General features: G+C 46.9%; 1 protein-coding gene across 4 annotated transcripts in view; it reads right to left on the bottom strand.

The window, feature by feature from the left end:
• Positions 1 to 20,803, bottom strand: part of SCYL1 (SCY1 like pseudokinase 1) — a 92,012-nt gene that overhangs the window by 12,137 nt on the left and 59,072 nt on the right. For 2 of the 4 annotated variants that reach the window (XM_088480006.1, XM_088480003.1), the window contains 3 exons: positions 14,274 to 14,531; positions 10,529 to 10,610; positions 10,309 to 10,415 (listed from right to left, as the gene is read on the bottom strand). In XM_088480006.1, the coding sequence (XP_088336132.1) occupies positions 10,309 to 10,415; positions 10,529 to 10,610; positions 14,274 to 14,531 (447 nt within the window). Of the gene's footprint in view, positions 1 to 10,254; positions 10,416 to 10,528; positions 10,611 to 14,273; positions 14,532 to 20,803 lie in introns of all 4 variants that reach the window. The other 2 variants (XM_088480004.1, XM_088480005.1) reach the window with 2 other exon arrangements.

Here is a 20,803-nt window from a genome sequence, read left to right as displayed (position 1 = left end):
ATGTAGGATGGGAACCAAGAGGAACCCAAGTGAGATCGCAGAACTTTCTGATCGAAGTATAAGATCAGATAGGGGGAGCGATAAGACAAGGTGCTCCAAATAGACACCCACCGTGCCAAGCAATGGCAAGTAGGAAGCAGTAACGACTGAGTAATCTGAACCGCAATCAAGGACTCCTAAGGGAGCTGTTAAAGCTAGATATCTTGGATGAAGGCATTTACTTATATAGGTTACAAATAATGATTAGCCAATCTGATTGTATAATTTCCGATTGTACGAGATTTGATTGTACATCATTGTGATTCATAATATTGCACCATTCCTTGGGCTTGTTCTGCTCTGTATTCCAATAGGATAACTTTGGTGACCCTGCAGAAATCACACCGTGTGGTTATGGAATATCATGAATACAAAGTTCTTACTTTAAATATACTTTAAGTATATTTATAATTTTACATAACTGTATATTGATGTTTAGTCTTATTTTAATCAGCATTTAATATGTATAATTTCATAGATAAATACTGCATCTCTGCTTTAAATATAAATAATATGAGATATGGTAAGAACTTACCCTTGTTATCTCTATTTCTACGAAGTCCATAGGGTTCCACAGGATACCTTGGGGTATAGGTGTGACGTCAGTCGCAGGGCACCAAACAGTTAAGCTTTCAGCCTCCCAGGATGCACTAGGTCCCCCTCCTATACCCCACCCCCCGGCCAAGGCACCTCAGTTAGTTACCAAGCCATAGGCCGGAGGAGGAGAAGGAAGAGAGAGAACAAAGATCTGGACACATACAAGAATCACATTCTCACCAGAGGGAGACGGAAAACCGGTGACCAGAGCAAAGCCCATCTGCAGCACAGGTGCGACAGGGCGGGAGTCCTGTGGAACCCTATGGACTTCGTAGAAATAGAGATAACAAGGGTAAGTTCTTACCATATCTCATATTTTCTACTTCAGGGTCCATAGGGTATCCACAGGATACCTTGGGGATGTCCCAAAGCAGTATCCTTTAAGGGTGGGGACGCTCCTGTGCAGAAAGGAGAATCCGCTGCCCGAAGGAAGCATCCTGAGAGGCGAAGGTGTCAAACCTGTAACACCTCACGAAGGTATGGACAGAGGACCACGTAGCGGCCTTGCAGATCTGGACTGCAGAGGCACCACGTCGAGCTGCCCACGAAGGACCCACAGACCTAGTGGAATGAGCCTTCAGAGAAGGAGGAACCGGTAGGCCTTCATGAAGATAAGCTTCAGAAATAGCCATACGGATCCAGGCTGCCAAAGTTTGCTTTGAAGCAGGCCAACCCTTCTTACGGAAGCCATAGAGGACAAACAATGCGTCCGACTTCCTAAACGAAGAAGTGCGGTCAACATAAGTCCTGAAGGCCCGCACAACATCCATAGAGGCCTCACCCACGGAAAGACCCGGTGAGTTAAAGGCCGGAACAACTATTTCCTCGTTAACATGAAACTGGGAAACAACTTTGGGAAGAAACTCGGGCCGAGTGCTGAGCACTGCCCTGTTCCCATGAAAAACCAAGAAAGGGGGTCTACAAGAAAGAGCCCCTAACTCAGAAACACGTCTGGCCGAAGCAATGGCCAGAAGGAAAACAGTCTTAGCTGTTAGCCATTTAATATCCACTGAGCCCAGTGGTTCAAACGGCGGTCCTTGGAGAGCCCTCAGGACCACAGCCAAATCCCAAGGCGCCACAGGTGGAACAAAGGGCGGCTGAATGCGGACAACACCTTGCATAAAGGTGCGCACATCCGGGATTGTAGCAATCCTACGGTGAAACCAGACAGATAGGGCCGAAACCTGTACCTTCAAAGAAGCCAGGCAAAGCCCATGATCTAGTCCCGCTTGCAGGAAGGCGAGAATCCGAGACAGACGAAACTCCCGCGGTGCATAACCTCTCGGTCGACACCACTGGAAAAACGTATGCCACACGCGATGGTATATCCTCGCGGAAGACGGTTTCCGAGCTCGTAACATGGTACGCACCACAGAGCTGGAAAACCCCCGGGACCTCAGCATGGCCATCTCAACAGCCACGCCGTCAAAGACAGCCGAGTCAGGTCCGGGTGAAGGCAAGGACCCTGAGACAGAAGGTCCGGTCGTAGCGGCAACCGCAGAGGACTGTCCACGGACAGACCCTGAAGGTCTGAGAACCAGTGCCGTCTGGGCCACGCGGGAGCTATCAACAGGAGCGTCCCTCCTTCCTGTTTGAATTTCCGGATTACCCGTGGAAGAAGGGAGACCGCAGGGAACAGGTTTGCGAACCGGAAGGTCCACCGGACGGACAGAGCATCCACCAGAGACGCCCCTTCGTCTCTTGTGCGAGACCCGTACACCGGCAATTTGTTGTTGTGCCGGGACGCCATGAGGTCGATTTCTGGAAGACCCCACCTGTCCACCAGTAGTTGAAAAACGTCCGGGTGCAGGGACCATTCCCCCGGATGAACGTCCTGGTGACTTAGAAAGTCCGCCTCCCAATTTAGCACTCCCGGGATGAAGACCGCTGATATGGCCGGAAGATTGCGCTCCGCCCAAACCAGGATCCGAGAGACCTCTACGAGAGCCGCCCGACTGCGGGTTCCTCCTTGCCTGTTTATGTAGGCCACGGTGGTAGCGTTGTCAGACTGGACCTGCACCGGGTGACCCTGGAGAAACCGATGTGCCTGCTGGAGAGCATTGAAGACTGCACGGAGTTCCAAGATATTTATCGGAAGCTCCGCTTCTGTCGGCGTCCACCTGCCCTGGAACAAGTGTGGACCCGAAACCGCTCCCCAGCTCCGAAGACTGGCGTCCGTTGTCAACAGGATCCAATACGGGACCCAGAACGGACGTCCCTTGTTGAGGTGGGTCGTCTGTAACCACCAAGCAAGGGACAGGCGAACCTCCGGGGTGAGCACAATCATCTGGGACTTCAGAGACTGAGGCAGCCCGTTCCACTTGGACGAATCAGGTGCTGCAGAGGTCTGGAGTGAAACTGGGCGTATTCCACCATGTCGAACACTGACACCATGGAGCCCAGTAACCTCATCGCCGAGTGTAGAGACACCCGGCGGCTGTGCAGACAACTGCGCACCCTTGACTGTAAAGCAGAGATCTTGTCCTCCGTCACAAAGATCCTTTGCTGTCCCGAGTCCAATAAGGCTCCAAGATGCAGAATCCTCCGAGACGGGATTAGAGTGGACTTCTGCCAGTTGATTAGCCAGCCGTGCCGTTGCAGCAGGGCAATGGTCAGGTCCAAGTGGCGTAACAGGAGCTCTGGAGATCCCGCCACCAATAACAGGTCGTCCAAGTAAGGCAACATGCGGACTCCCTGCAGCCGCAGAGAAGCCGCCATGACCGCCATCACCTTGGTGAAAACACGTGGTGCTGTCGCCAGGCAAAAAGGGAACGCCCGAAACTGGAAGTGGTCGCTGCGGATTGCAAACCTGAGGAACTGTTGATGGCGCAAAAGAATAGGGACATGCAGGTAAGCGTCCTGTATGTCCAATGACACCATGTAGTCCCCAGGTTCCAGCGCCAGAATGATGGACCGTAGGGTCTCCATCCGAAACTTCGGTACCCGCAAAGACTTGTTGAGTGCTTTGAGGTTGAGAATCGGACGATACGACCCATTGGGTTTCTGTACCAAAAAAAAAGATTTGAATAGAAACCCTGGCCCCTCTGGGAGAATGGAACAGGCACTATAACTCCAGCCTGGAGCATAGTGTGCAATACCTTCCGCAGTTCCGTAGCCTTGTTCCGGTCTGATGGTAGACCCGTGGTGAAGAATCGAGCCGGGGGTCTGTGCCGGAAGGAGAGGGCGTACCCGTGGGAGACCACCTCCAGAACCCAAGTGTCTGTCATAGTGACCGACCAACACCGGGCGAACTGCAGCAGGCGGCCTCCCACCCTGGGATCCCCCAAAGGGAGGCCCGGACCGTCAGGCCGCAGGCTTGTCATCTGGCTTGGGGGCCGGACGTCTGGTACTCCATGCCTGTTTCCGGGGCTTGACCGATTTCTTAGGGCCAGCCTGTCGAGGAAACGACTGTGGTTTGGGCCTGCCCTGGGCCCTAGATGACCGAAAGGACGATGGTCCAGAACCAGAAGGAGCAGCGGCCGACGGGAGACAAGCAGATTTGGCTGCCGCCAGCGTGGCCACAATCTTATCCAGATCCGGACCGAAGAGAACTTCTCCGGTAAACGGCAACGCTTCCAGACCTTTCTTGGAATCTGCGTCCGCCTTCCAGGATCGCAGCCACAAGGTGCGACGAGCAGCTACCGCTGCTGAAGAAATTCTAGACACCAGAGTACTAATGTCTAGAGCCGCCTCGTTGATGTAGGTGGCCGAATCACGGAGATTGCCAATCAACTCCACCTGTTCGGTCGGACAGTCGGATTCAAAAGAAGCCTCTAATGAATCCGCCCAGCGCTCCATCGCTCTGGCAACCCAGCAAATGGCCATAGCCGGCCGTGCTGCCCCCCCTGCAAGGGAATAAGCGGACTTCAGGCAGATTTCTACCTTGCGGTCCGTAGCATCCTTAAGGGAGGACATGGATGGCATCGGCAATGTGGCACTACGGACAAGACGGGTCACGTGAGAATCCACCTGTGGAGGGAATTCCCACTTAGCAAAATAATTATCCGCGAACGGATAAGCCACCGCCAGGCGTCTCTGCGGCTAGTATCTTTTGCCAGGTTGTTTCCACGCCTCCTATAAATGGTCCACCAACTGACCCGAAAGAGGAAAGACTGTGGCATCGCCCTTCACATCTTTGAAAAAGGCATACTTAGATTTAGCCGCTGGGGGAACTTCTTCCTCAATCACCAAGGCTGTGCGGACCGCCCGAATAAGTCCAGGAATATATACTTTGGACTTAGCATCAGCGTCCTTAGTATGGAGAGGTTCCTGATCGTAAGGATCCAGAATCTCCCCATCATCAGACGTCCCTTCGTCATCCTCATAAGGAGCGGACAGAGACGCCACCGGCCTTTTATGAGGCCGCATCACAGACTCCCCTTGCAACACATCCGACAAGTGCTGTACAGAACTCGTCAGGGAGTTAACCCACGCTGGCTCCTGAGAACCCGGGAGCGGGGAAATAAGGAGACTGAGGGGTACCACCAATTGTCGTGGGAACCCCTGCATGGGTGACGACACCACAGACTGCTGGGACAAACCCATCGGAGTAAACGCGGGCTGCGGAGCTAACTGGCCCACTAAAGCTGTTAACGCCTGAGCGAAACAAGCCCAGGGCGGCTCCTGTACCGGTGCTGTAACCGTAATAGGCCGCGCCATGGACAAACACTGCCGGCAAAGGCCCTCCGCGCTACCCTCCCCCTCCGCTAACGGTACTTTGCACGTGGTACACTGTAGCCGGAGGGGAAAATCACTTTCAGACATGATGGCACCACGTATGTGACCTCTCTCACCAATTAAGTATTAAATAGGCGAGAGACCACCCTGCAGCACCGCACTGCAAGGGCTTTAGCAGAAAGAACAGGGACAGTAATAAAGCTGACAGTTTTGAGAAGATAAAGTTACAGGCAGCAGCGCTAGCACAGTCACATACAATGCAGAGAAATAACAATTCCTGCACTAACAGCGCTGATCACTCAACTACACAGACACAGGGCCTGGTAGGACACAGCGCTGCATACACAGACCTGAGACAAGGCTGGGAGGAGAGGTATGCGGGGGGACCCAGACCACGATGCTTCCTTCCAGGCTTCCAGCAGCGTTCACCATGCGTTGCAGAGAAGATGGCCGCTGAGGAGCAGAGAGAAGCTGGCCTGGGGGAGGAGCGCTGACACAGGACCAGTCAGCACAGTGCAGAGAGAGGGCTGTGTGCAGCGGGGGAGGCGCCGGCTGTGAGACAGGGAAGGCGCGCTCCCCTGGCATGCATTTAACCCCTGGGACGCCGCAGCGCTACCGCTCTGCTGCGGTCCGCTGTCCCAGGGGGTAGTGGAAGCGCAGGTTGGTCGCCTTGCTCCACGCTGCAGCCAGTCCCCAGGGAGCCCCCTGCCTGGGGACTTAGGACCATGTGATCAGCGGGGACCCACCGCGGGACCCCGCTGCTTACCTCTGTCCCCCTTGAATCCGGCCATGGTCCGGAGCATCTGGGGTCACCGCTAGCTGTGACCCCAGACGCCCACCAGCATCCCCGGATCAGTACCGGCGTTCTGGTACCGGCGGGGTGTAGGGAAGACAGCGTGGACGTCAGGACTTACTGTCCATGCTGTTCATCCAGATGTGCAGCCACAGCTGCATGAAGAAAAAGCTTCAGGGGCTCTTCTAGCCTCCACTCCAACAGGTGCACCCGACTCCGGCCGGGCACCAAACTAAACTGAGGTGCCTTGGCCCGGGGGCGGGGTATAGGAGGGGGACCTAGTGCATCCTGGGAGGCTGAAAGCTTAACTCTTTGGTGCCCTGCGACCGACGTCACACCTATACCCCAAGGTATCCTGTGGATACCCTATGGACCCTGAAGTAGAAGTAATATTATTGATGTAATGTTCTAGATCCCTTTATTTGCAGTTAAGCAATGTAATGTGCTTCCCCTGAAACTCAAATATTTCCCCTCACCCATGTTACTGTAAGACAGGGATGGGGAACCGTATAAGGCCCACGGAATCATTTGGTCTGGCCCGCTGAGCCTAGAATGGCACCTTGCAGCCAGAATCTATGCAGCAGTGCCGCCAGGAGCGTCCTTAGGGTGCCTCAGACAGTCACACCGCTGCCCTTACAATGCTCCGGGCATTGCTGTAATCACCAGCGATTGTGACCCTGCCCCCCGTGTGATGTCACACAGGGGGAGTGTGGCCTACACCTGGCCCACGAATAATGTTATATATATATCAAAATGGCCCTCGGCAGAAAAAAGGTTTACCCACCCCTGCTGTAAGACAAAGGGAATCCAGCATGGGATAGTCATCGGCGGGGTCCACTGGCCTTATGAAGATCCGGCTGCACACACAAAGGAGAAGGAACTGACCTATCCAACGTCAAGTATACACAGATCCCTGCCTATACCCAATGATTTAATTCCCTAAGGACTATTTGAATGTGAACTTTTAAGTTGTACTGCAGTGACTGCAGTGAAATCAGTGCATTCAGAATTGAAGCCTTTTTATTGGTGCCAATCGCATATGCGCATTGTAGAGGTGCGGTACTCTATTTCTTTGTGAAAATAAATCTTTTGGACTTTGTAACTCCAAGTAAGCTGAACGGACTTCACAATTATTTTACTTTAATATAACTTTCTGAGGGGACCCAAGAACCCAGGGGAGGTTCGACGGAGCCACCTGGTAAGAACAAATGGTGGCTGCACCTAGAGGATGCCCTAAATAAACACCCAAACCTCTGGTAGGAGAGGAAGCAGTCATTGGAGGAGAACAGACAGGTCTGAAGCCTGTATCTCCAGTAAGGGGGCCTCAGACCCAAACCCCGAACAATTTGCAGAAAAAAAAAAAAAAAAGAGGACTCATGATAGCTGGAAGAAGCCTCTAACTTGGTAAGAAATTCTGACCAAAGTGGGCTACTAGACATGCAGCAGGGTACAACTGCCCCCTCTGGAAGAACCAGCAGGGTACAACCCTCTTCCAACTTCTAGGACAAGTGTCAAGAATCACTCTGGCAAAGCGAGGCAGACCAGAATCTGACAGAAGTATGGGCCCGGAGACCAAAGGACCGACCTTAGAGGAAGACGCATTTGAGTGCCAACTGAAAGAGCTGTGTACTACAGCCGCCGTGGCCAAGCAAAGCCACGAGGATCACCGGGTTCCCTTCCAACTGCGACCTGCGGGAGCATGGAGAGTGGAGGAAAGACAAATAAGAGCAGAAACTTCCACTGTACCGCCGAAGCGACCAATAGGAGAGCTCCTGAAAAACTGGAGACAGAACAGTATCTCGGTAACTATGGTTATTGTGAGACATCATAATCTCGATATTCATCAAGCCCCAGCGATCACAAGGCACTGAAAAGTGTCAGAATGTAAAGTAAACTCACCTGTGGGAACGACCTGGCAACCTAGGTGTCCGCTGCTCCAGGAGAACTCTGGGAAGGAAGGTCACCTACATAGGTTTAAGATGGCGCTCCGCCCAACTAAGGGAGCGGCCGACCATCTTAATGGAACCGCAACTGAGAGCGCCACTCTGATGGCTTATGTGAGCAACGTGTGTCGCGCTGTCGGACCAGACTAGGACAGAACGATGCTGAACGAATGATAGAACCAGACAGAGAGCTCTGAAGACTATCCAGAGAAGCAGACTGAAGATCGGTAACAGGCTGTGCCACTCACTGATTCTAAAGATCCAATGACAGGTTACTGCCCTCCACCGGTGAAGATGTGTATCTGTGCCGAGAAGGACCCCTGTTCTGGATCCCAAAGGGAGCTCCTTTAGTTACAACAAAATAGGGACGATAGCTTGCGCTATAAAAAGCAGACAGGAACTATGTCATAGGGCCCAAATTTCCCAGGAAGAGGCAGGAAATGAAACTGAGCAAACTGCAGCCACTCCACACCATCAAAGGGGTAGACTAGAGAGCCCAATATCTGCCTGCAAGAGTATTCTGGGATTTCTACCAGTGTTTTTACAGAGGGAACGGTAACCAGAAGACCCTTAGACCCACTCCATTTTTTTCCCCATATTTTTAGAACCATTAAGTACAGTAATTTAGTTTTTTTTTTTTTACATTAACACACTATTTATTTTTTAAACCCACAGAAGCAGCCTGCACGTATCTCACTGATATGTACAGGCTGCATTTTCGGGTGAGTTTGCCTGTGGTCAGACTCAGGAAACTTGGGGATAATCTCGATCACATTTTCAGCTGGCAAAAGTCACCCGAATTTCAGCGATGCCGTGACAGTTTAACCTCGGACCAGACACGATTCTTAGTAAATAGACTAAGGGGTACAACAGCAGGGAGAAAACCCTGCCGAACCCTGGAATACAGCAAAGCTCTCCCCCAAGGAAAAGAGCTTCCAAGTAATTATTTATCCGTGGGTCCAGTGACTGAGCCCTGATGAGCAGGTCGAAAGGAGCTGCCATAACTGTCCTGATCCTCCGGAAAACACGAGGGGCTGTGGACCATCCCTAACGGCGATATCGGAAACTGGAAGCGATTACCCCATGCAGTCTACCTGAGGAAGTGCTGGTGACTGACTTGGATGGCAATATGAAAATAGGCCTCTTAGGTGTGAAAGAATGACCTAAATCCTCTAGTCTGGGCAAATGACGGAGCGGAGCGTCCCCATGCAAAACCTGAGAATCCTGGAGTTCCTGCTAGCATCCAGAGAATGAGGATGGGCTGGAACAAGCAGTCCGACGTCTGACTAGTAAGAGGATGATATAGTACCTTGCACTTTCAGAAACAGGGGATCTGGACAATGACCCTGGAGGTCAGAGGGGAGCGAACAGGGCTACCCAGAGCTACAACACATACATCCCTACCCCGGTAAATGACCGTGATCGGCAGGTTTCCATCATTCTCCGGGCCTGCCAGCCAGTCAGGCTGATAGTCAACAGCACGTGGTTCACAGCCAATCAGCGGTCGCTAACTGTAGAGCAGCCCCTGATTGGCTGGTAGGCCCGGAGAATGACAGAAACCTGCCGGTCACTGTCATTTACCGGTGTAGAGATGTATGTGTTATCACATATATCTCTACAGTCCGAAATTGAACAGGTACCTAATTATTTTTTCTTGGCCAAGTCCCGGGGAGCCTACTGGAGAAGGGGACAAAGGTAGGAGAGTACTGGGGTTTTTTTTTTTTTTTTACAGGTAAACCGTGGGAATTCTGCTGGGGAAGGGGACTGAACATCTAGTAGTAGAACAGTATGTGTGAGTGTGTTATGTTTTCTACGGTGTGTGTGTCATGTCATTATTTCCCTACGTTGTTACTTATCTTGGTTCTCTGGACACCAAAGGGGGGGAGGGGGGGGGGGGGGAGCATGGAGCAGAGCCACCGTTGGACTCTGCCAGATTGATTTTCTTGTTTATATATCCTATGGCTATTCTGTCACCATTACATTATTAGTGATTTGTTGTCATGGTGTGGTTGGAAACTTTTTTAACTTGCATACACAGTATGTTCTTGCACAGAGAGCATAAGAAAGATAATGTACATAGTACATGATATACTAGTGAATACATATTTGTTGTGTTTTCTGATTTTTTTTATTTTTTTATTTCTGTTTTGTTTTATCTTTATTACAATAAAAAATAAATAATTTAAAACAAAAAATAACACATACCCCCCCATCTCTCGCCTTAATGTCGCTCGTCTCTCCTCAATCTAGTTTTCTTACTCCGAGTTTTAGGGGTCCCTTGGCAGCCCTCTTTTCTGCTCTCTTGGCTTCCATTTCTCGCTGACGTTCCTCTCTCTTTCTCCTGGCAATTTCAGCTTTGCTGAGACCTGTCATTTGTAACAACCACCACGTTAACATAAGACTCAACACATGACCTGAAGAACAAGAGTAATATATAGTGTCATATAGAGAAATTAACTACTTTCTCTTGTGAACTCACCCTGATCTGCTTCCACAGACTCCCAGTTGTCATCTCCACCCCAGTCTCCGCCGCCCTCTGAATTGTGATCATCATCTTGTTTCTGCAGAATCAATAATTATTGAGGTCACTATACATTACATAATGCTACTACTATTCCCTGTCAATGACTAGCCCCACTATCACTCAGTAGTAAACATACTTTATACCAGGGGAGCTGAAATCATGAAACCTAAGACTTACATAGTTTCAAAAGGAAAGTAATGTACCGTTTTGTATAAATTAATAAGCTTACAATGGCTTAAATACTCTTGTAATTGCCTTAACCCTTTTGTCTGAGTACACTGGGAAACTTGAGCCATGTGGAATAGTGAGCACAGGCAGGAGTTTGGGTACTTTAAGAACCCGAAAATCTGGACCCAGCTATTGACGTCTCTCCCATAGTCCTGAAGAGCAGCCAGGCTGACTGGACGGCAGCAGATGCAGGAGTGGGGCTTAAGGTAAGTATTGGGTTTTTTTTGTGTGTGTGTGTGCGGCACTATTACAGGGCGAATTACAATTGGGGGCACTATTACAGGGGGCATTACTACTGGGGGCACTATTACAGGGGGCATTACTATTGGGGGCACTATTACAGGGGGCATTACTATTGGGGGCACTATTACATGGCGCATTACTATTGGGGGCACTATTACAGGGCGCATTTCTATTGGGGGCATTACTTAGCGTTCCCACTAGGCTGTTTTAGCGAGGCGCCGTGACCTTCCCTATTTCTAAAGGACAGAAAGCACCCTGCCCTCCAGCACGGACGCCCCAATGAAATAGCATTGCATAAGGGGCACTACCGCTGTGGGCATTGTGTAAGGGGCACTACTGCTGTGGGCATTGTGTATAAGGGGCACTGCTGTGTGTCATAACATGAATAAGGGACACTACTATGTGGTGTAACGTGAATCAGGAGCTCTATGTGCAGTGTAATGTGAATAAGCCCACCACTGTGTGGCGCAATTTGAATTGGGAATTACTATCGTGTGACTACAGCACTTTTTACGATGCGAGCTGGGGGGGGGGGGGCGGGATGAGTTCCACCACTTATCTAGGACCACTTTAAGCACTGAATTTAGAGAGACTTATTTATTTAATGTTAGTCCAAAAATTCTCCATCATGCCATTGGGGGCACTAGAAACATGTCCCAAAGCAGTATTTATGAGAGGTTAAGCACTTAAGTTGCTGTGCAAAACAAGCGCCTTTTGATGCAAAACCCTCCCCTGAATCTGTAAAAGTTTGTGAATGTATGGAAAAAGGACTTGGTGGTTGCCAAACACAACTGCTCAGCCAGGTGCACAGCGCAGGAAGCACTAACCAAACTAGTAAAAACGTTTTGCAAAATAGTTACAGTTTTGTATTGTTTGCATCAGATTACAGGGATTGGGACTATGGAGGAGAAATCCATAACTTCAGTTGTACAGTTTTAAAGGGCGTAGACAACAACAAAAACTACCGCACCGGTTAGTCTCGATATACCCCTTCCAATATGTATTTAATTTTTTTTATATAAGGGGTGTGCTACCTTCTGCCAATAAACAGAACTGTATTGAAGAGGGAAAAGAAAGGCAGTATTAATGGCGCACTATTCGAGAAGAAATTATTTAAAAATTAGCCTTTATTTGGTATTCATTAAAATAATACCCCTGTAATGAGATATTTAAAGTAAGCTTAGCAAAATATTAAACAAATAGTAGATAAGATAAATTTTCAATTTATTAATATAAATATGATGCACATAGTATCTCACCCATATTAAGTGAGCTCAATATTGGAATCAATCATTCAACACAATTATTAAATGAATTTGTATTCAGTATTCATCTCATATTGTTGCTCATTGGTCCTAATAAACAGGAGTACTCAATACATAACTCATATTACTGTTTGTTAGTCAGAGTAGATGGGGATTATTCTCCCAGATAGCAACTTTATTAAATTATTGAAAGATTGCTACAACCCAATGTTGTTTTTCAATAGATACAGAATATCTTCTTGTTCAGAATAACAAGATTTTCCCTGTTATTTATATAACAAGTTTCCCAGAGCAGACCATATAAGTGTGGAAATAAAGATTATACATGGGATCCTATAATGATAGTTTTAAATTGTGCTAGTGTCTCCAGTGTCTCATAATAATCCTTGTTATCCAGCTGTCTTAAATCATATAAACCTAGTTGGTTCATTCATTACATATTATAGCTGCTACAGTGAAATTTATATATAATAGAGTTTGAACATCGGAGCAAAGCAACTGAACTTTTAATGCAGAATTCCCTATTGTCTCTATTTATCCATTCACTGAATACTGACAGATTAATTGTATAAAAACTGATACTGTAAAAGTTTAGTGTGTGAACATCAATGTCTGCCCCCCAGCGCTTGCTTCATCACTGCCCGGCTGATACAATACTTCAGCCGTTTTGATCACTGGCAGAGCTTAGCGTTGGAGTAGAGCAGATAAACTTTCAGTACAAAGTTCCATACATAGATAATACCCTCCGATGCTTGTCTTGTCACTGCCCGGCTTACATAATATTACAGCCACTACAATCATTGGCAAAATTAAGCGTCGGAGGAAAATGGATGAGCTTCTAGTACAAAGTGTTAATATTAGTACCACTTCTTAGTGTGAAGTAAAGTATTAGTACCGTGGAACTTCATATAATGTATAAATGTCAATGTCTGCCTTCCAGCGCTTGCTTTATCATTGCCCGGCTGATACTATGTTTTAGCCGTTTTAGTCACTGGCAGGGTTTAGCGTTGGAGCGGAGCGAGTAAACTTTTAGTATACAGTTCCACATAAACATTAGCGTCTACCCTCCGGCACTTGTCTTATCACTGCCCGGGTAACATAGTATTACAGCCGTTACAATCATTGGCAGAGTATAGCGTCGGAGGGGAATGGGTGAGCTGTTAGTGCAGAGTGCCGATGCGCATTTCGCTTATCGCTTAATCATGGAATAAAAATAAATAAATAAAAAAATTGTAGTTAGTGTCTAGTGAGGAGCTACTATGTTGTGCAGCCCCTCACCTGACCCCCTTTTTTCAACACCAGATGCTCTGTGCCTGCAACCCCCAGTAAAAAGTATGGATCAGGTCTTCAAACTCATCTCCACCAGTGGAGAAATCAAGGTTTTGGAATGACCAAATCAAGGTCCAGACCTCATATAGAAAACAATTACTGCATGACTTTATCAATAGAATAATATAATCATATAACATATGGCAACACAGATCGAGTGTTCATCTACATAATAATATAGAATGGGGTATGTGTTTTTCCTTAAAATACACAAGTTTTTATACAGAAATTAGCATCACTTGTATGAACAGTAAACAATAAACCATAAATAGTATACTTTCTATACATATTCATTAAAACATTATGCATATTGAAGATTACTTATCTGTCTTTAATATGAGTAGAGTATAGCATCTACCAAACAGCAAAGTTCCCACCCAACCCTGGCAGTATACCCTACAGACATGTTAACTCCTCAGACAGTTGGCTGTGATTATAGTGGCTATACATTTACTAAGGATTTTCAGAGCAACAATTATATTCCCCTACCAGTTTTATTTACTCTGGACTGGAGTGTTCTCTGTAAGACTGTACTGTACACTACATGGCTAAAAGTCATATTTGAAGTTCTTAGAACTGTATGAATAAATATTCAATGTAATGTCCTGTTTGTTGGCAACTGATGTCTCGATTACCTGAGTGGCTTTCTCTGAAGCAACTGAGAAAAAGTCCACATGTTTTCCACCACCCCCTGCACTGTCCCAGTTGTATTCACTGGCTGGTCTTGTGCCTTCAGGGTGGGAGACTTTTGATGGGGTTGGATTTTTGTTGTGGGAAACAGTCTGAAAAGCATCATCCCACCCCCAACTGTCTTCAGAGGGTGAGGTCCTGGCATCAGCAAGCCGCTGGCCTGTCCCACTATGTGCTTTGTTTCTGGAGGATGAATGTGTTACCTTGATGAAGAAGAAACCAAGACAGTTTAAACTTTAGACAGATCATGAGTTTACTGCAAGTAACAGATCAAGTCAATGACAGAAAAGGCAGCATATGTTTTGTCCGAAACACACAACACCACCAAATATAGAAACTTAAAAGTACTACAGATGTGTCCTTCTACACTGCGGCTGCACTTGCTCCACACAGCCCCTCTCTGTGCACCATGTCCCAGGTGACTTGGCTGCACCGAGCATCGTTTTAGCTCAAAATGTGCATCTTCTTCCCACAAATAAAACAACTGGAAGCAACAAAACTACTTTGCTAGATTGCACTGATCAATTTGATGTGTGACATTTGTACATCTGTGTGACAATGAGTCTGGTCTGTATATGAAGTGCAGCGATGCCGCAGCCCCAGCTTTTTCTCACGCCAAGTTCTGTTGTGCTTCATCTGCGACTTTGTAATGTTTAAAACTAATTCCTGTACGGTTAAAGTCGCAGCCCAGTGTCTGTAGTACAGTGTGAGTGGCCTAACTCTCCCGGCGGGTGCCTACCCCTAAGTTCGCCCAGCGGTTGCTAAAGCTAACCAGCCCCACCTCGCGCGGCTAGAACCTAAGACACCCAGCTTACCTTAGTGCAGTATGCCGGGTGTCGGGATTTCGTTGTGGGGCTAATGATAGGTGTCTGGATTTCAACACCTATCTTTAGTTCCATGTCGGGCCTTTAGTGTCGGGATTTCGGCGGCTGGGATAGAGGCCGCCGGTATCCTGACTACATCACGTATGAGGACATATGTGTATTTAACAAAAGCTTCCCTAGTACTCCAAAGGCGTGCTGTTCCCTAAGTAAAACTGGTGCCACCACCCTAAAAGGACAAGAGCATGAAACAAAAAAGCACTAATATCGGGGTCTACTCCAAACAAACAGTAACAAATATATGAACGTATCAGCACAGGACTGAACATAGTGAATAATGTGTAATCTATACTAATATTATAAGAACGTTGTGTCTGTCTGTTTGTTCCAAGTTGGCACAAAAACAACTGAACTGATTTTCATAAATACTGCATCAATTTGTAGTGGAAACTCCTAGAAATAACCTGCACTTTGTTTGATCTCGATCTGTCCAGTTAAACCTGAGCAATAACAAAAACAAATGTTGTTGACATTGTCAATGAAAGAGATAGGTGTGACACCACGTGCCCAGCCAGTAAGGGGTGGGGGGAGAGGTGCTTTAAGCCCGCGTTCACTTGAATAGGATAGGCTACATAGAAATCTGTGCACAGAGCACAGTGACATTGGTGTGAGTGGTGGGTAAAGGCGCTGCTACCACCAGTCTGTATAGTACTGCTGGTCATGTGGCCACTCCCACGACAGGGCCCCTATGGACAGCAATACAACTATAACAACTCAAATAAAAAAATTGCAGAAGCGATTTCATCATGCGCAAAGCCGTTGGCAACAGCCAGTGTGTAATATAGTCTTAGATTTATGTAAAAATATAGCTGTGAATGTTTCTAGTTTTTTTTTGTATTTTCCCTAATTTCTGGGCACAACAGCTAGATTCCTGCTGTTTGAATATGAAAGAGTATCCATGTACTTCTCTGTGGAAAGTTGCATCTTGAAGGAGGGATTGTATCATCAGGAGGATATGCTGTTTGAGACAGATACTGACGAGAAAGAAGGGGAGCTCACCTGGAGTAAGAATTTAGGGAGACGTTATTAAATATTAGATTTACAAAGTGGTATAATTTTCTGTTTTTTACTGAACTCTGAATATACTACACTATATTTCTCTTTGGTTTTAAATGGGTCTGAGCAACTTTAACATAAGGCAAAACTGGGATGGCTAGATGACTGGTTCAGAGCATCTCCAAAAGGACAGGTCTTGTGGGGTGTTCCCGGTATGCAGTGGTTAGTACCTATCAAAAGTGGTCCAAGGAAGAAGAACTAGTGACAGGGTAATGTGTGCCCAAGGCTCATTGATGTGCGTGGGGAGCGAAGACTAGCCCGTCTGGTCCGATCTCACAGAAGAGCAACTGTAGCACAAATTGCTGCAAGAGTTAATGCTGGCTATGATAGAATGGTGTCAGAACACACAGCGCATTGAAGCTTGCTGCGTATGGGGCTGCGTAGCCGTAAACAGGTCATAGTACCCAAGCGAACTCCTGTCCATCGCCGAAAGACTACAGAGGTGTCCTCGTACAGTATTGCCGCAGTCGCGCCAAACAGCCCTTCTCGACACACCAGGTTGCCTATGACTCGGCTTGCAACAAGCGTCTTTTTTTCGCTCTATTGTGTGTCTAAATCACAATGTGATACGACAAAAATGCTTCACGAGACTGCACGGATTCATTTGATATGCGACACTTGTATATCTGTATTTGACAGTCTGAAGCTGTAAACAAAGTGCTACGATACCGCAGCTTTTTTCCATGGGCCATGTTCTGCTGGGAAACTTTGGGTCCTGACATCATGGTACTTTGACACGTACCACCCACCTAAACATTGCTGCAGACCAAGTACACCCCTTTATGGCAATGGTATTTCATGATCACAGTGGTCTCTTTCAGCAGAATAATGTGAAAAAGTTGTTCAGGAATGGGTTGAGGAACATGACAAAAGGTGTTGACTTGGCCTCCAAATTACCCAGATCTCAATCCGATCGAGCATCAGTGGGATACACTGGGAAAACAAGTCCGAGCTATGGAGGCCTCGCCTTGCAATTTACAGGACTTAAAGGATCTGCTGCTAACATATTAGTCCCAGATACCAAAGGACACCTTCAGAGGTCTTGTGGGATCCATACCTTGACGGCTCTTCTCAAGCTGTTTTGGCGACAGGAGGGGCCCTACACAACAGATGGTTTTAATGTTATAAGTGAACGAATCTAAGAGCGCCTAAACTCCAATAGAGACAATATACAATCTGCAACTCTCCATTAGAATAATAGGTATTTATCAATAGTATATTAAATCTACCATAAAAAAAGAGGACTAATAATCCCACATAAAATATATATAGGCAACAATATTCCACAGGTATAATATTTAGGAGTTTCGGAGCACAAAATTTAGGAGCTCGGCCCAAGGTAAAAATCACTGCTCCTTCTTTAGAGTTGAATGGCAGGACTTGTGGGGTGCGTGAGAATAGGGAACACTAAAGATAAAGTTGCTTCCAATCGGGCACAGTCATAGTCAGTTCATCACATTTCTGCCCTGCTACATGTAATTCATATAAAAATTATTGTTTAAGTTTAAAGAAAGAGTTTCACTATTTGCATTATTTTGTTTGAATAACTACTGTATGTAACAAATATCATAGGGATGGTGGTCAATTACAATTGAGAATCAGAAGCCGGCCAGCCACTGTGCTCAGTATGCGTGTGCGCATAAATGCTGGAAGAATTACTTTGCCAGAAGACTGTACCATGCAGTCTCTATCCTGTCATGGCTAAGCGCTATCCATGGTAATTTGTGGTTTAAATCTTTTACTCACTTTGCTTTTCAGTGAGCCCAAATATAACCAGGTATGATCACATTCATATCTGTGTGCAAACAACTGCCCCTTTAAAGATATCCCCCCTCCTACATTTTAAAAATACTCCCTCTACAGTCAGTTCCACTATTTGCTCATTTACATAATAGGGACTTAACAGTGTTTTTGGTTTGCAATGCACTAAATGCCAAAGATACACTAAGCTAGGTATAGCTCTACCGCCCCCCATCAACCCCTAGTACAGAGGTTCCCAAACGCGGTCCTCAAGGCTCCCCAACAGTTCAGGTTTTACAGATATCTATGGTTGCGCACAGGTGACTTAATTAGTATCTACTGATTTAGCAACCTGTGCTCAACCATGGATATCTCTAAAACCTGAACTGTTAGGGAGCCTTGAGGACCGCCTTTGGGAACCTCTGACGTAGTACACCTAAACGGTACGCTCATCTTTCAATGGAAACACTGGATAAACTGGAGTTGAAATGCGGTGTAGGATCCTGCGCATTTTCAAACTTAGGGCTGTATTCAATTAATGGCGCACACAGACATTTTTTCCGCCATTGGCGTAAAACGGGAACATTTTCACACAAAAAAAAAACAGGCGAAAACAGCAACATGTGGAAAAAAACTGGAGAAAAGTTTTCTCCATCCCAGACCAGGAGAAAAAAAAAGCAATATCCCTCCCCATACGGCTCTCTCTCTCTAGTGGGGACAGCTTCCACAGTGACCTTCCACGCAAGGAAATACACTTGGTAGGACCAGTTACCTGTCCACACGCGCGTCCGGGAGCCACGGGATAAACCCAGCAACATGGTACCAACATGCAACCCTCTTACAGCATGACAGCGCCTCTTTAGATGCGGGTACTGCTGCAGGGGACCTGAATAGGAGAATTGGCCAGGGAACGCAGTTCACTACTCAGCAGAAGCCTCTGACCTTCACGGCTTCGCTGTCGCCAACCCCCAGGTGTGCTGCAAGTCGCAGCAAACATCTATTTTAAAAATAAGATAAATAATTACAAATAAAATATACACACTAATAAGTAGGAACTGTCCACAGCCCCCACACAAAATCCCAGCTCCTATGGGCACTTATAAGATACTGACGACCAGGGGTTGCAGAGGGGAGGAGCTAGTTTCTTAAAGAGATAGCTAATATTAAGTGCCAGTGTTCCCCAGATAGAAAGAGAAATAGATCTTAACGAGAGGGCATCCACTGTCAGCCATTGGAGAGAGAAAATACAAGTATAGAAAACCTATTTTCTCTTTCATTCTTGGTCCTAAGAGAAGCCCTGTATTTGTGAAAGATGGGAAAGGGAGAGCCATAAGAGTCCAAAGCTCTGAAACGCACCTGCCAAGAGGATAGCTAACAGAAAACTTCTATGAAAAAAACAGGGGCCTGATTCAAAGAAATAAACCCGATGATTTGCGTACTACTCTGTTAGAAGATCAGCGCATGTGCGGGATCTGTACTGTGCATATGCCAGTCTTCTACTGCGAAATCTCTCGCAGCTCCCCAAAGCTGTTCAGGACGTGGCCAGCCAGCATTCCCCAACGCAGGAGCGTGCTGCATTTTCCAACGCAGGTTTCTCGGCCTCGGCTACGGTTTTGAGATGGCCATTTGAGTAACCTGAGGATTACTCAGATGGCTAATGGTCTCACAAGTGATCTGATGGTGGATCCCACAAGCATGCAGGGTGCATCTATTTTCACCAGACATCTCCTGCTGCATTAGCATAGGATAGCATCGCTGCTGCTGCATCCAAGAATACAGCTCTGAATCAGGCCCTAGATCTCCACCAAATGTATGTATGTATGTATGTATGTATGTATGGAGGCTAAACATGAACATCACACCCTGAAATAAAGTCTGTATTTCAATTAAACAGCCAATTTTCTCTGCATAGAAACAGAGAGCAGAGAGCAGAGATCTGAACCCTTAAAAATAATTAATTTTAAAAACCGCTTCCAGAATCGTCCTACAACATAAAGAACCATACCAGGATGTTTAGGTGTAACATGTGGAAATTCGTGGCCATGCTGACAGTTACAGCCACTTGGTAAGCTGAGATAAAGGCGTGGCCCAGACTAAACAGACCTGGTCTTGGAGGCACATACCACAATGGGCACTGCCATACTGGAAATGTCCCTCTCTGAACCTTCTTGTGCTCCCATGGCCTCACTACCAGAAGGTACAAGTAGATCCAATGGAGGTTCCAAGGAACAAGATGGCATTGGCCAGAAACTCCTTTGTATTCCTTGTGCTGGATCTGTTGGAGAGCACTTACCTTTAAGTAGCACTTCAGCATGCTGTCTACTGCCTAGTAGTTCCGGTGGCAGAGAAGTCCCAGTCATTATCTGTGGTGATAGTGACAAGGTACCACCTGGAGGTGATAACATGTTTGGAGCAGGCAGGTGGCAGAAAGAGGTACCTCCACTGCCCACTCCAGGAATTCCTTGCTGATGTACCTTTGTGAGTGGCGATGTAGAGTAGGAGTCTTCTAATTTAAGTTAAATAATAATAACAATAATACAAAAAATAAAGTCTAAAAATAGCGAGTGCCACCAGTAGCCATTTACACCAGTTCTGTGCAGGCACTTAGAAAACCAGAGTATAGAAGGGAATGAGGGGGGTTGCTTGAGCTTTTGGAGGTAAATTCTGAAGGGCCCAAAGCTCTGACACTGCACTCTCTATTCCAGTGTATCCAGTGTCCCCATAGGATGGAATGAAAACCATATAGGCAGCAAAATCAAGCCAAAGAAAATCATATTATATAATTTGATCATTCTAGA

The sequence above is a fragment of the Taudactylus pleione genome, unplaced genomic scaffold (genome assembly GCF_031769625.1).
Source record: "Taudactylus pleione unplaced genomic scaffold, aTauple2 ptg000250l, whole genome shotgun sequence".
Classification (NCBI taxonomy): Eukaryota; Metazoa; Chordata; class Amphibia; order Anura; family Myobatrachidae; genus Taudactylus; species Taudactylus pleione.
The sequence above is the reverse complement of the archived record's forward strand: the minus strand, read 5'-3'. Positions and strand labels throughout refer to the sequence as shown.